The 16,029-nt window shown below is 39.3% G+C and overlaps 3 protein-coding genes across 5 annotated transcripts; 2 read left to right on the forward strand and 1 right to left on the reverse strand.

The window, feature by feature from the left end:
• Positions 1-1,412: 1,412 nt before the first annotated feature.
• LOC120014911 lies at positions 1,413-5,353 on the reverse strand. Of its 3 annotated transcripts, XM_038867030.1 has the most exons (3): positions 5,322-5,342; positions 5,164-5,239; positions 1,413-4,670 (listed from the first exon to the last, which is right to left on the reverse strand). In XM_038867030.1, exon 3 carries the CDS (start codon positions 4,656-4,658, stop codon positions 1,824-1,826), a length of 2,835 nt encoding a protein of 944 aa, XP_038722958.1. In that variant the 5' UTR covers positions 4,659-4,670; positions 5,164-5,239; positions 5,322-5,342; the 3' UTR covers positions 1,413-1,823. The 3 variants fall into 3 exon arrangements, 2 of the variants coding, with proteins under 2 accessions (XP_038722958.1, XP_038722957.1); XR_005471651.1 differs by having other exon boundaries at positions 1,413-1,601; positions 1,699-5,353; XM_038867029.1 differs by having other exon boundaries at positions 5,164-5,353.
• A 6,781-nt stretch (positions 5,354-12,134) lies between these two features.
• Positions 12,135-13,224, forward strand: LOC120014297 (dof zinc finger protein DOF3.4-like). Its single transcript, XM_038866215.1, has one exon. It carries the CDS (start codon positions 12,304-12,306, stop codon positions 13,009-13,011), a length of 708 nt encoding a protein of 235 aa, XP_038722143.1. The 5' UTR covers positions 12,135-12,303; the 3' UTR covers positions 13,012-13,224.
• Positions 13,225-14,870: 1,646 nt separating this feature from the next.
• LOC120015114 (putative glucan endo-1,3-beta-glucosidase GVI) lies at positions 14,871-15,983 on the forward strand. Its single transcript, XM_038867338.1, has 2 exons — positions 14,871-14,940; positions 15,037-15,983. Exons 1-2 carry the CDS (start codon positions 14,871-14,873, stop codon positions 15,981-15,983), a joined length of 1,017 nt encoding a protein of 338 aa, XP_038723266.1.
• Positions 15,984-16,029: the final 46 nt, after the last annotated feature.

Genomic DNA, 16,029 nt, shown 5'->3' on the forward strand with positions numbered 1-16,029 from the left:
TTGACTAGGCCCACTAGGGTTATTAGGGATTGATGTTGTGCGGCCCACTTCCACGTCCGCTAGAATACTGCGCATCGTAAAGGGCCAAAAGGCATTGCCTCATTGACCATTGTGGCTGAGGCCCGAGAAAGGTTTTAAATGTATAGGCCGATGACTATGACCCAGTCTGTCACCATCCAGACATTTTGTTTGTGCTTGGACTTGGGCCCGGGTTGTGGCTCTGGCTTGTAGGTTTCCTTCAGGCTGCCTTATGTATGAACTTGGACATTTTGGTAACTGAATGAATATGAATGTGAGACGAGCATGACAATGAGTGTGCAAAAGTGATAGGGATCCCAATAAAAAGCATCACAGTTATCCCAGTAGTGGATGTGTTACTCTCTGGTTCAATCACCACGTTTCGTGGGCCCCTACACTTATATTAATCAAGGGACAAGGTCCACTACTGGGATAACTGAGATGTTTTTACTGAGATCCCTAACATTTTTTATGAGTGTGAGGTCATGATCATATTTGAACTGATACATGAGATGCAAGGAGTTAGCATTAGAGACTGCAATCTTTCCTGCTAAAGATGATGAAGTCATAAACTTGTTTTATGATCCCCACCCCCCACTATCCCTGAATCTGTTCATATCAAGTGCTTGACAGTTTGCAAGTGAGTAGTATGTCTCTTTGCAGTTATCAACTTCTGATGGGTGAATAATCACTCTCAATTGCTCAAGTGAAAATATGATATTGTTTTTCAAATTGAATTGGATAGAAGTAGCCAACTTCATCTTCAATTGCTTTGTCAACGGTTCACTGTCATCAAGTCATCAACCACCAAATAGAGGTTCCCCTTTAGATAAAATCTCTAACACAATAGGTTCCAGAACCATTTTGTCAAATATAAAAGCAGTGGCATTCCTTTACTTTATACCATCTTTTACATGATTAAAAAGACTCTTCTGATGATAGGCAGATTGCTCTTCTGTGCAAGTTAGGCTTTCTTGTCTTGTTTCTTCTCTTGGGCAAGTAAGTCTCTTGTCATGATTATCTGGGTTTTTTTTAAACAAAGTTTTCTCCTCTGCAGTATCATTTCCATACCAACTTTATGAAAAGCGTCCACTTAGCTTTTCTGCAAAATGCAGAATCTACAACACCCAAGAGAAACAGAATTATGCTCACTTTGCACTATTCTTTTGGTTGGGAAACAAAACTCAATGGGGTCTGGCCCAATTATGATAATTACTAAGCAAAGAGAGGCCCCACCCCCATGCACTTGGATAAACCAAGCTTTGAATTCCACCTGCAACCAAAACACCACTAAGAGGTTGATTTAACTATTGAACTTAGTCTTAAACTGGTAAATTTTCTCATTCTGTTCCTAGTCTGAATCAGAAAAGCACAAGACTAGGAGTGATCATTAGTAGAGAGATTATAATTCGAAGGCATGGCACCAAGTAGTATTGCAAACTGCAGCAGCCACAATAAGAACCTTTTACAGTAGCAAGATTCAATTTTGTATTGGAGAACAGAAGAAAGTTAAGGTTGTCAGAGTTGTTCTCATGTAAGGGTAACCTTAACTCCCCGAAACGGTACAGATTCTACACCCCACTCTACAAGAACCAAAGAAAGAAAGAAAGAAATTAAGACAAGAATTAACAAATTCATCCTTACATCGGAGGGTAGTGATGAAGAGCAGAAGAATCTAACCACTCCAAAGGTAGTAAGTAGTAGCTTCTGATCCTCTCTTAGCCTCCAATTCTTTACTCCCAGCTCCAATGCCCAAGAAGATATTCATTGCCCAAGAGAATCAACAATAACATCCTGGAACAAAATCACATCCCTTCTGCAACAGTTGGGAGCCCACCCCCCTCTCTGATAAAGGTTGGATTCAGAAACTTTCCAACAAAGGCCCACAACTTGTAAACATCCTCGAAGTTTGTCAGAAAGCCAAGAGAAGCAGTGACCACTTCCACACGTACGAACACACTTTTCCCGTCATGACGGCCATTTTCCATTGGCCGGCAAAGGGTAGTATCTTCAAGATTCAGAGATCCATGTTGTCTTGGACTGTCCAGAATTTTTATGTGACTGAGGAAACCCAGGCCAAGAGATATCCCTTCCCTTTCAGCTAATTTCTGAACAACTTCTGGATTGATTAGCCCCTTATTTCGGTCCCTTAGATTGAAAGCCACTGCAGCACCCCTTTCATATTTAATTTTCGGGCCATAAATGTGAACAAGATGCATCCGGCCATCCCCATCTGAAACAGGGAATCTTAACTGCAGCAGCGAAGTCACAAGCCAGTTGATCAAGAATCGCAGACGAGTGGTAGTTCTATTGAGACCCAACATATTAACATGATCAAGATGCCGGCATGTTATCTCAGGTTCTCTCCTATCCCAGTCTTGGCCATCACCATAATCCCCGTCACTGCTGTATTCTTCATCGAGGCTGGTTACTGATATTTCTCCTGGCTCTGAAGTATGGCCCAGGTGCTCTTTACAATGGTCTTCCGTGCTGAAGGATACCCTTCTTCCCCTGCTGGGATGTTCATTTTCTTCCACCCCAAAAAGCCTTCCACCAGAATATCGATTCCCTTCTCTCCTCCCAAGCAATCTAAACTCGCCTTCTGTTTCTCTTCTTATAGCACTCTCTTTAATCTCAGGTAAAATTTCAGAGCTCGAGTAATTCACTGCAGTGTGATTCTGAGTGGCAGAAGCTGAAATGTTACGTTGAGAGCCATTTATGTCACCATTCAGAACAGACCCACTAGGATGCGGTTTGCTGGTTTCATGTTCTTCCTCGATCTCTGAAACATGCAAACAATCCGACCTCTTCTTATTACTCGGTGAAGTGTGTTTTGTTTCTGTGAACTGCTCCTCTTCAGGAATCTCCTTAACACAGTCCAGTTCATGAGAAACCGATAGAACAGCAGCATCAAATGATAGCACGTGGTGGTCGTTGTGGGGACCAATGTTTAACTCTTTGTCATCATATATAGGGCTACTATATATCTTTGAGGATGGCTTTGGAGAGAGCATCTTGTGGTTCTTCTTGCCAGAAAACCAAAAGGACGACAAGGGAGAGGGTGTTTTCTGTCTGTTCAACTGACCTCCATTATCAGAACCCAAGGGACTTTGACCCAGATCAATCCATAATGAATTGTCAGATGATTCATCTTCACTGAACACTGGGCTCTTCATTACTTCCCCAACCGAAATGCTCTCAGTTTCTTCAAAAATGGTGCTAGTCCCATCTCTGTCAGAGTTATTTTCATGCTCCATTTCAGTTTCAAACACGTCCCTCACCTGTGCAGATGTATACGCCCCAGAAAATGCAGGCAATTGTGACCCTGGGCGAGTTTCAGCAGTTTTATCGGTGATTCCAATAACATCATCATCTTCAATTCCCACCAATTTGTCCAGACCATCAACAGAATCACTCAGATACATAGGATATTCAGGGGTAATTTTCACAATTCCAGACCCTGTGCTGCCAGACTGATTCTGGAGGCTTCCCATGACTGATTTCTTGATAAGAAGGCATCCAAAACCAGTTGGGTCGTGACCAAACACCCTGTAAAATGAAGTGATTATAAAATCTGGACGGAACAAGGATAAACCGAGCGAATCCATATCTTTGGGACCCAATGAGCCAGCATCTAGCAGGACATGCCAATTGTTTTGTTGAGCAAGTGCCATCCATTGGTAAGAGTACTTGGCCCCTGTAACTCTGGACTGCACTGGAAACACAAACAAACCAACAGCAGAGTCCTTCTTTCTCCTCTTTTTGTTGGAAATTTGTTTTCTCAAATCAGTGGAACAAAGTTTGAGAGTTGGCCATTTAAACCAAGCACTGTAAACTTTAGCACCCTTTTCTTTGGCACTCTGAGCCATCCAAGTTACAGACTGACTCTCATAATCAAACATAGTCAATAACTTTTTATTCGTGTGAAAAGGGTATGATTCAGCCAACAATTTAAACGCAGATCCTCTACTGACAGTAAACACGAGGCCATACTCATTCTCTGGGATGTTCAAATAATCCATAATTCTAGTCTTTATATCGTGTTCCACAGTGCCTTTCTCAGCACCCCCATAAAGAGCATGATTACTCAGATTGGCCGTAATCTCAGATAAGCTAAATGTACAAGAATCCCAATAATGCAATGTTTGCAGATACGAAAAAAGCCCAAATCCACAATAATCAAGGCATACCTTGGGAGACAAATGTGAGTATTCATCTGACCTAAGCTGATCAACCTTCTCTGATGATTGGTACTTGGGATACATAGTCAGGAATTTGGAGAAGGATTCTTGAAGATCAGGGATAGCATCGTCATCCTCAAATGTTCGCTCTGTAGCAAGAGCTGTGGCACGGAGGAACTCACGCTGGGCGTGGAGTCTTGCAAGAGATCTTGATCGCCCTAGGCCCTCATCTTGATTGGCTAGAACTTCAGACTCCATATCTTTGGATTTGACAAGAGAACCATCTTCAGAAGCTTCTTCAAGAGCCTCTCTCAGTTTGTGTTCTTGTAGTTTTCGAAGAACAGATGGGTTTTTATTGAGCTCGGGAGCAGAATCCGAGGCATCTCTTCTTCTGCTGCTCTTCTTGTCCAAGATTAGAGCAGCACAGTGAGCTAAGGGCTTCCACAATGAAAGATGCATTAAAGCTTTTGACTGTTGAAACCCCAGAAAGAAAACTAGTTCAGGAAAGGAAACCAGAAAATAGAGGAATTTAGCCCATCTAGCAAGAACTCACAACGAGGGCTCAGTATCAAGCCCTAGGTCTCAAAACAAGAAGAAAGGATTTTGATTCTTGAACTAGATCAAGCGCGACAAACCTAGATTTTCTCGCGAACCCAAGGAAGGAAACAAAGAGTAAAATTAATCTAGAGAAAGATATCAAATCTCAGCTCAACAAATTTCAGGTGAACAGCCCACAGAAACAAAAACCCAGAAAAATGGTTCGAGAAAAAGTCAAAAATCCCATTTCCGGGAAGAATTCAACAACATAAACAAATTTTAAAGGAACCCAAGATAGAGTGGAAGAATCAAACCCTAGAACCCAAAACCCAGATCCCAGTTTTTGGAGACAAGTAAAAGAAGCCCAAAAAAGGGTGAATTCCTCCACAACACAGAACTCACCATGAAGAACTTCCAAAAACTATACCTTTCTTTCGTTTCTCTCACCCCCAGACAGGAAAAAAGACACGCAAGCGTCAAGTCTTCTCTTTTATCTTTCTTCCCTGCAACACCAATGGAGGCTTAGCAAAAAAACCCACCTCTCGACATCAATTGCTCATTTAGTATACCTAGAACAAAACATACCAGCATTGGTGACCCCACTGCGCTCTCTCTCTCTCTCTTAGATATTGACTCTCCACAATCTTCCACAATAACCTCCCCTTAACAAACAGTGGGAAAGGACATTGACTTTCATAATCCAAATGTGAGTGATGTTATTGTGTGCATTTTTTAATCACTATTTTTCATTATAATCTTTCATTACAATTTTACATTTATATTTTATTCAATCAAAAGTACTATTTCATGGTTGGACTTGGTCCCACCAAGCTGTTCTACTTGCCATGGCTGAAAGTCAAACAATCAGCTGGCTTGTAAAAGCTGGATTTTGTCAAACTGTAAAACTGTTCCACCTCCAAACCCTCCTCCCACCATTGAATCCTTTGATTCTGGGTCTCAATCTTAATTTCCAAATCACATTTTTTGTCATTATTTCTAGTTTCTATATGAAATTTCAATTTCACTCACCTACCATACCTATGACTCATAAGCATAATATAATTCATTTGCATATTGGAATATTTTCCCTCAAATCAAAATTTCCTTCAAGCTTTCCGTTTGGATTTCTCTAATCAATATAAGAGGAATTCATGCAGATTACAGAGTTCTGATAGTGCAAAAATTTAAGGTCAATTCACATATTGGTGGTAGCCTTATAGGTCTCCCTAGCTAGCTGGAAGCAGAAATTATAAACAGTTGTGTACACCAAAGAAAACACAAACACATACCTTTGGCTTTGGATTCTCTAATAAGAGGGACCACTTCACCACCTACACAGAGCCCCAAAAGTTGTTTCAGAAAGTAAAAGGACCATTTTTGGACTCATTACAGTTTACCTTACCTTTTATTGTATTTGGAAGAAACAATTTTGACTAAACCCTTATAGGTCAAGTAAAAAAAGAGAGTTGTTGGAGATAATAAGCAATTGCATAGTTCGAGGTAAAATGGTTAATTTTAAAAAGCCATTTGTGGTAGAAATAGATCTATTAATAAAAATTATTTTTCTAAATAATTCTCAAAAATATCTATTCATAAAATTTGAGTAATTTAGATAAATCCACTCTTATACCTAAAATAGACTCAAGTCAACCTCCCAATAACCGGTTAGATATCTACTGAGGAAGAATCAAGCTCAAGACATCATCCTTGAGTGAGAGGATTGAAGATATCATTAAATTATACCTTTTTTTTTTTTGATAAGCTAAATTATACAAATTTATAATTAAAAAAAAAGAAGAAGATTGACCTGGTATGTCATGCTGTGCCATTTTGATAAAATAAAATATGGGTTATAACAATTAATGTTAAAAAGATCATGATTAATCATGATAAACCATCAATGCTGGATCATTGAACTTTAATTTGTTTTTCCTGATTGACCACATTTTGCATCCTTATGATGTCATTCTTCATGCTAGCTCTCGAAGAGTCCAAGGCTTTATGTGATGATTTTGGGCTAGATAATGAAGCCTTTTCATTTGTAAATTGTAATGTTAGTTTTATATGCATACTACACAAACCTAATTCAAATTGTTAATGTTGCTGTTTGTTCTTATTTTATTACAGTCTTGGAAGGACAGGTCTTAGCTGGCTTCGTCATATACCAATTAGCTGGTCCTCACTCCTCACTCCTCACTTAGATAATTGGCTTGTGGGTTCAACTTATTTTTGTTGGGTTTGAGTTAACATAATGGTATTTCTAATTATTACCAAGATTAGATGGGCCTATCAGGCCCATGATGTCCCATTATGAAAATGTTTCATCTTTTTTTTAGGGATCTTACATATGTGTTCATAATCAATTGATAATTGGGAGTTAAAATGTGGGACAATATTTAGGGTTTTTGATGGTATGATTTTGAAAGTGAAAGAATATGCACACCATGATTGCTTTAAACTAGAGTCCTCAATGAAACCTTGAACCTTATTTTGTTCTCTCATTAGAGAATTGGTGTATGGTCAGCTTCAGATGTTGACTTAGATGAAAGTCAGCTTTGGTTCCTTGCTCATGTAATGGCATCTTGTTATAGTTTCACATGTTCATGACAGGTAACACAGGACTCTCCCTACATGAATGCAGATCATAAAGTGAGTTATAACCATGATTAAATGGACAGACCAGTCAAACCTAGTAAGGTTTAACAACACTACATTGATCATGATGCTACCAACCAAAGCACTACCAGCATACTTAAAAGTTGACAAGTCATGCCCCACCAAATAAGAGTTTGACTGGAAAATAATGCTGCATAATTAACCGCTCAAAAGCCAACGATGGGTTCATCTGGAGAGGCTTTGTGAGCCAAAGATGGGTTCCTCTGGCGCTTATTAGGACGATCAAGTGACAGAAGCGTGAGTGAGATCCTTTAGACCAAGATTTTTCATGTTTTCTTTGAATTCTCTCTTCTCTTGACTGCTTATAGAGAGAAATCTTTTGAGTCTGGCCATTGCTGATACAGAGGTTAGGGCCTGTTAAGTCTGCTACGTGCACTCTGTGGAGTTCTAACGGTCACTTTTGAGCGGTGAGGGTTTTGACTTTTGAGGAGAGGCGAAAGGACTGGTAAATGTCATTTATTGCCCTCAACGCGGACAACGGTCCCTTCAAATTTCTTGGATTGCTTGAGTGGGTATGGGCTCTAAAACATTCAGAGTGTCCAATCAGCCCAATATTATAAAAGCCCATTTCATAGTTTCATTTTTCAGACACTCTAAGGACAAAGGCAACTTGGAAGGAGCTTCTGTGGTGTTTCAATTATCAATAATGATACCATAAAAGTTTGTCATTTGAACATTTAATATGGATTTAAACTCGGGCCTTCAAGTCCACTCATACAGAAATTTCCCACTTAACTACATGATAAGTTGGTTTAAAACTCAACGTATGGATATTATTCCTCCATAGAAATCGAACACCTCACTTCCCAAGCCTTTGTTGTTTCAACTCATAAACCAACAAAATTCATAAAGAAAAGAACTCCTAAACCAAACAAGACATTAAATACGTATTCCCAGCACATTCTTTATTCACATACAGAATATTAAGTACCAAAACGTGACAATGATCAGTTAAAGTCAGTCACTCACTTTGACCCTCCAGTGAGCCGCAATTGCTTGATATAGAAATTATGAACTAATGTTGATGAACTACCCATATCATCTCGAATCACCAAGTCCTCTCCTCCACCATAAATGGTCAAACCAAATCTCACCTTCACCAAAACAAGCCCTACAAGTTTCTTCTTATATACTCATCACAAACATTGCTTCTCATCAAATGGTACTTTAGTCATTGTTTGGTACAATGAAGTCTTGATTCTTATCATCTTTACTTACAGCTTTTGCGCCAAGGCTGATGCTGAGGATAATTAATAGTTGGACAATGCTAGAGACCCCCAAAATTTGATCCCCAAAAGTCTCTCAAATCTAAGTGGCATTAAAATAACCATTGATTAAAAACACACATATAGGGCCCACTTCACATCCAACACTCCACATTAAATGGGGGTCTTTTGGGGTCACTTTTTGAGGGTCTCAAGCATTATTCTTAATAGTTTGGGAGCTTCATTCATATATATTTGGGGATTCTCTAGTTGATGCTGGAAACAACAGCTATCTATCAACATTGTCCAAGGCCAACATACCACCAATTGGGATGGATTTCAAGGCATCCGGAGGAAACCCCACCGGCCGGTACATTAACGGGAGAACCATTGGTGATGTTGTAGGTAATTAAGCTCTCCTTCAAGAAACAGGACATGGAAATTCTTCTATATACATACACTAATCACTATAAATTGTACATATATGGTTCTTAGGTGAAGAACTAGGAGTGCCAAACTATGCTGTCCCATCTTTGGCTCCAAACGCAACCGTTAAAGCAACATTATATAAGCCCCTTTTTAACCGAGAACCAACATTATATAAGCGGGGTTTGGACAACCAATATGCATCCAAAGTCACGCTGCCATGCTGATGCCGCGGAAGTCTTCACATACACAATCAAACTAACACTCTGTTGATTTCGGAGAATGCCAGAGATATAGTCTTCTATAACCTGTTTAGTCAATGAATTCCCAGGATTATAGGCATCTAAAGTCGGCGCTGCAAGAACACCAGGAAAGGAAACAATTTGTTCATCATATTCTGCCCCCGAGAACAAACTCTAGGGCAACAAAACAAGACCAACTGGGCCTAGAACAAACAAATAACTAAAAGCCCACAAAACAAAACACAATTGGGCCTAGAACAAACAAATAACTAAAAGCCCACAAAAAACACAACTGGGCCCAAACATGCAACACCCCTACAGATAACATTTGTCCCACTTGTGATGAAATTTCCAAGCCAGCTCCATTGTCTTTGAGTCCCCATCACATGCGTGTGTGTACAGAAGTTTATCATTTAAAGACAAGATAAATTGGGTCAAAACCCAGAGCCGTGGCCACAAGGGTATTGCTCAAATCGAATTCAAAGCCTCCCGAGTCCATACGGTATTTCCCCTGCTTCTCTTCCTGTTTTGTCTGTGAGCCTTTTTTCCACTGCTGTAACAATTTTGTCAGGTGCTTGCATGTTAATCAAGTTGTTGATGATATCCCTTATTTGTTGTATTTGGTGTCATTGAAGTATACATGCATAAGATTCATTGTAGTTGGGGTTGTTGATCTAGGTATAGTTAAGGATCAATTCTCCACCAATTTGGACCAAAAACATTGTTAGCTACTCTACTCTACTGGGTAAGTTGTCCTAAAAGTCCAGTCACCTACCATCATCAACTCAAACGACACAACAAATGCCAAATGGTCCTCTTGTATTCAGTCAACTTCCAACAAACTGGAACTACGTGCACCGCAAGGCCCATAAATGCCATAAAGCAGCACAATTTTCATGTGAAATGGGCCAATAAAACTCTGGTACGTTGCTACCGCCTGGCCCATAAATGCCGTGGACCACACAAGTTTCATGTGAAATGGCCCAATTACGCCCGAAGAGGCACAAAAGCAAACATATAATCAAAATAATGATTGGACACACATGAACTTCTAATCAAAGTCTGTCAGAATATTTGACATCTAAAGAATTATTATTTATCCTATTAAACATCCATTAAATTAACAAATTCAAATTACACACATAAAACAATGCCATGCAAGGTCAAGAGAGTCCACAAAATCTAAACAATTGTTGTTGTTTTTTATTATTATAAAGATGCTGTAAAATTCTGGCAATTACAACATGCATGCGAGGAATCATATTCGGCACGAGAAATCCAAAAAGAAAAGCAAAGGGTTATCAAATCTGAAGTGAAAGCTGGGAGACGAATTGTCAGTTGTTATGGGCGACCAAACAAGCTGTGCTGCAGCAGTAGCAGTGAGTGAATTATCAGACTCTCCTCAGTCAAACATACGTACATATTTAGACTACTGGAGACTCTGTTCATCTTCTCTTCTTTTCTTGAAAGCGACGCATGATTGTTTGCCGGAGACATTCAGTGGCCGCGCGTGCCCCGGAGAGAATCAACCGACAACTCCCGGTCCTTCCAGCTGACAGCTGTCCCTCTTCCCAGTGGACCCCACCCTTGAATATTGTAACTTTGAAAATCCATCGTGGCCGTCAATTCCCAGTGGGCTTGTTCAAGGAAACCTTTCAACGGTTGGGAGAGATTGTTTGATAATGGAAACAGTGGAGCGATAAATCCGGCACCGGCAGTAGATTGGTAAGGAGGAGGAATCTGATGCGGACATGACCGCCTCCCGAAATCAGAGGGGAGGCCCAATTATTGCATCCCACGCTTCCCCGACAAATATGATTCTGTCGGTAATGTCCCACTCAATCACTCTCTCTTCAAGTTTTGTCTTCTTCTTTTGGCTCATTTGATAAGCCAGTGAACAGCACTAGTCCACTAGTGTTTTCTTATATTTTGTATTTTTGTAGTATTAAGTTAGGTTTGCAGTATGTATAGGATCATGTGAAGGAGCCCACATAATCTATACATTGGAATTTTAGAATGACAGCTGGTGGCCGGTAGTTGTATATTAAACTTGCCTTGATATGGATGATGATGTGTGATTTGAGCACACTAATCAAGAGATAAACCCTATGAAAGAAAAACAAAACAAAACAAAGATGAAAATGATAGTTCCCTCTTCTTGTTCAATTATTTACGTTTCTTCAAACATATGAGCACATTTTTCTTAGTGAAGTTGAATTTCTCGCATGTGATGGTACAATTCATCAAACCTACTACTACTAATACTAGTACCATCATATCACATAAACAGTAATAACACTATCAAGTTTGATTTTTTTCCCCTCAATTTATAGGGTAATTTATAGGGTGAGAGTTCAATTATAAACTGGTCACTGACCAATTACATATTTTCAAGTGATTTGCGTTGGATCTTGATCCAATTAATTTCTCTGACGAATTTGTGTGTGTCTAGCCAATCTGAATTTGGTTTTAATGGATGATTTAAAAGATACGTATGTATGTTGAGTTATTATCGATTTTTAAAAAAAAAAAACTAAAATGGTGTAATATTAATGAATGACCATTGGCAGAGACAAGAAAACACATAAGTCAAGTGGGTCCTCCATTTAATTGATAATGCTTCGCACTAATTAATCTTGCGCAGCCCCCAGGCCCCCCACTAGAAAATTTTCAAAATTTTGCACTAACAAGTTGCTAACTTGCTACCATGTTTTAAATAAAAGAAAACAAAAGAGTAGGTTTGAACACAAGCCGCGTACCTAGCCGAGTAGCCGACTCTAACACAGTCGAAGCCGACTGAATATATGTACTCTCGCACCTAAAACTGAAGACTGTAAAAGCTGCTGCTCTATCTCCTCAGTCCCTCCCTCCCTCCCTCCCTCCTGCTCATATACCCTTCAGAAGCTACCAGCTTCACTGTCCAAAATATTCTCTCTTTCCCTCTCCATAAAACCTTCCTTGCTTCTCCCACACTAAACTCCATCACCCTCACAACTTGAGAGCTTTTTGATTACGAAAATGCCACCGTCGGATTCTGGCGAGAGCAAGCGGGCATCAACCAAGGCGGCGAATCAACCACCGGAACAAGAGCAGCTTCCGTGCCCTCGATGCGACTCCACCAACACCAAGTTCTGTTACTACAACAACTACAACTTCTCTCAGCCCCGCCACTTCTGCAAGTCCTGCCGCCGCTACTGGACACACGGCGGTACCCTCCGCGATATCCCCGTCGGCGGCTGTACACGCAAGAGCGCCAAGCGTTCTCGCACTAACAATCACTCCTCCTCCTCCTCCACCGCCGTTTCAGCGAATTACGAAGCTCAGTCCCTGCCGTTGTCCGCTACCCCTATGTTGTTGCCAATGACGGGAAATCAGGCCTCGAGCGTGCAGTTCTGCGATGTGAAGGGGAGTGGGAGCTTTACTTCTCTGTTGAACAACAGTGGTCAGGGGACTTCCGGGTTTTTGGCGCTGGGTGGGTTTGGGCTGGGCCTTGGACATGGGTTTGAAGAAGTGGGCTTTGGGCTTGGGAGAGGAATATGGCCTTTTGTTGGTGTAGGAGGAGATGGTGGTGCTGCTGTGAATGGCTCTGTTGGAAATGCTACAGTGACAGGGAATGGGAATATGTGGCAGTACGAGAGTGGTGGAGAATCTGCAACATTTGTTGGAGGAGATTGCTTTTCATGGCCTGATTTGGCAATATCAACTCCTGGAAATGGGCTTAAATGATGTCGTTTTGATTCTTGCATTTGTTTTTCTTTGGTTTGTTTTGGTCTGTCTGCAGCTGAACATATCATGGTTTAAGAGTGTAATAGTTGTGTTGCCTCGAGTCTTGAGAGTCATTTAGCTTATGAAATTAGAGAAAACACTGTGATTTGGTTGGACTATATATATTGTCTACTTCACAATATGGTATAAAAAGTTTGCAGTTTTCGGTGCTCTCTCATGCATTACCAATGTTCGATTTCAACTCGTTTGGTTGACAATCGACTGGGTTAGATATATGTGTACTTAAGGTTCGATTCTAGCTGTAAACATATTTCTTTGTGGCATTTCAAGACCAAATACTCTCACTTTCATATGAACAATAGGGAATTTGATTACATAAATATACAAAATTTGTTTAGATTTTCGTTCAACAAGTATGAGATTCTTCAACACACAAATATATGCGATTCTCTCTTATAAAAAAAACCTCATTCAAATTAAATGGAGTTATTTAGCTCTTATATTTATTTTCTTTATTATTTCAAATTCTAAATTTCCACAAAAATAATAATCAGTTACTATTTAAAATCAAATTTTGTAATAAGAATTAGTATATATATATATATAGGAATTCTTTTATGTGGACCAACTTTATGAATCAAAATCATGGTTGTAATAAAGCACAACATAAGTGGGGGCTACAAATTTACTATAGGACCCACCACATCTATGGTTGAAGAACAAGTCCACAATTGGTCCACAAAGGAGAATTTATATATATATATATATATATATATCAAAACTTATTCTGTGCTTTATAAACTCTTAATTCCTTCCTCATTGATTCCCCTTAGACAACTAATTCACTATCATCTCAAATAGAAATAGCAACAAAAATGATAACATACATATGTACTATTAATAATACGAAAATGATAAACATCCTAACATATGGGATCCCTTTCATAACTTCTAATAATAAACTAAAATAGAAATAATGACAAAAAAAAAATAGACGTATAGTAATAGTAATAATAACATCATCATATATGTATATATGTATTTTGGATGACAATTTATATACCTTTGAAGTATAAGTTATTTACGTTTATATATCACAATCTTTTTGTAAAGATATATGAAAAAATCATGTAAGTTTAGAAGGGAAAAAATATTTTGTTGGTTAATATTTTATGCTATATCTTATTATTCGCTATCTCTTTGATTTAAAAACATTTCATTATTGGTTGAGGAAATAAAATAATTAGTTAACACGGTAAAAATCTAACAAGTTTAGGAGGGAAAAAAAGTAGTTTTATATATTAAATGATTCATCTCTTTTTGGGAGGAAATGAGAATTCCTTCTTTAATAAAAATCTTACCTTCCTTGAAATCTAGGATTCCAAGTGTTTCACTAACCAACATAGGAATCATTAGCAAAACGAAAATTATTATTCCTAAGAAGTTGGATTCCGAAAACGAAACGATATCTTAAACCACAAAAAATAAAATAAAATCCACTGTTGTTGTACTGTTTCATGGGAAGTTATTGGATCTGGACAAATTGCATCTTTTATGGGAAAAAAGGTTCCTTAAAAGGGCTCAAAAACCACTTCCTTGCCTCTTCTGAAGGATACATGCAAAAAAGTGTATGCCAATCCCTTGCTCATAAACTCATAAGGCGAATAATTTCCAAGCATGATCGATGCACCATTAATGGAGATTACTAGGAGATAAGACTGTTGAAATTTATCCATAGAAGACAAGACAGCTGAAGAACTATATAATTGGAGGCAAGTGTTTCAAGGAATAGAGCAAGCAATCTTTCTTTGTTTCATTTGTGAACAAAATTAATCAGAGGCTAATCAACTAAACTTTCCATGGCTTGTTCTACATTTTTGGCTATCATAGCCTGCTTGCTTATAGTTACAGAGTTCCACAGCTTTGTTGGTATCTTCATAGCCTGTCACTTGGTGAAATCAAAATTTTTCTTGAAGTTTTCATAGAATCAACTTCTCATTACTGTGTTGTTATTTGGATGCGCAGGGGCTGAACAAGTTGCGATAAATTATGGCATGGTAGCAGACAACCTGCCACCCCCAACCCAAGTTGTAGAACTGATGAAATCCAAGAACATTACAAACGTTCGCCTTTTCAACCCGAACCCTGATGCTTTAAACGCATTGAGAGGATCAGGAATCAGTGTCATCATAGGTGTTGTCAATCTAGATCTCTTCAATCTAGCCAGTTTCCCATCAGCAGCAAACATTTGGGTCCAAACCAATATTGCACCATATGAAGCAGACATAACCTTTCGATGCATTGCAGCAGGAAATGAAATCCCAATTCCTAGTGAATTATCAGGATATCTAATCCCAGCAATGCAAAACCTTAAAGCTGCATTAGACGCCGCGAATATTAAAATCCCCGTCTCCACTGCAGGATATGGGTTGTGGTTGGACAATACTTACCCTCCATCAGCCACTACTTGGAGTAATAGTGGAGCTCCTCTTGTAGGACAAATTGCTCAGTTCTTGCAAGACTATAAATACCCTATGTTGGTGAATGTCTACCCTTTCTTTGCCTATTCCGGAAACCCGAAAGATATCAAGCTAGATTATGCTTTAGGCAATGCAACTGGGGTTGTTGTCCAAGACGGGGATCTGGGATACACAAACTTGCTTGATGCAATGGTTGATGGGTGGTATGCTGCACTTGAAAAGAGTGGAGGACCAGATGTTGAGATTATTGTTGTTGAGACAGGTTGGCCATCAGCAGGAGCAGATATAGCAACTATGGAAAATGCACATACACATAATAACCTAGTAGCTTCTCGAGTTCACGCGGGCAAGGGAACTCCAAAGAGACCCGACAGTCCACTAGACATCTACTTATTTGCCATGTTTAATGAAGACCAAAAGCCTGGTGGGACTGAGCAGAATTTTGGGTTATTTCATCCTGACATGTCAGAGGTGTATCCCATTGATTGGTAGCTGTTTGAACTTAAATTGCAGACTTGAGAATAAGTCTTTGTTTTAA

Source organism: Tripterygium wilfordii, chromosome 14, assembly GCF_013401445.1.
Source record: "Tripterygium wilfordii isolate XIE 37 chromosome 14, ASM1340144v1, whole genome shotgun sequence".
NCBI lineage: Eukaryota > Viridiplantae > Streptophyta > Magnoliopsida > Celastrales > Celastraceae > Tripterygium > Tripterygium wilfordii.

Coding starts and splice junctions, on each gene's coding strand:
- LOC120014297 (XM_038866215.1), top strand. CDS start 12,304: ATGCCACCGTCGGATTCTGGCGAGAGCAAGCGGGCATCAACCAAGGCG.
- LOC120015114 (XM_038867338.1), top strand. CDS start 14,871: ATGGCTTGTTCTACATTTTTGGCTATCATAGCCTGCTTGCTTATAGTT. Junction 14,941..15,036: donor AGAGTTCCACAGCTTTGTTG/GTATCTTCATAG, acceptor TTGGATGCGCAG/GGGCTGAACAAGTTGCGATA.
- LOC120014911 (XM_038867029.1), bottom strand. CDS start 4,658: ATGCATCTTTCATTGTGGAAGCCCTTAGCTCACTGTGCTGCTCTAATC.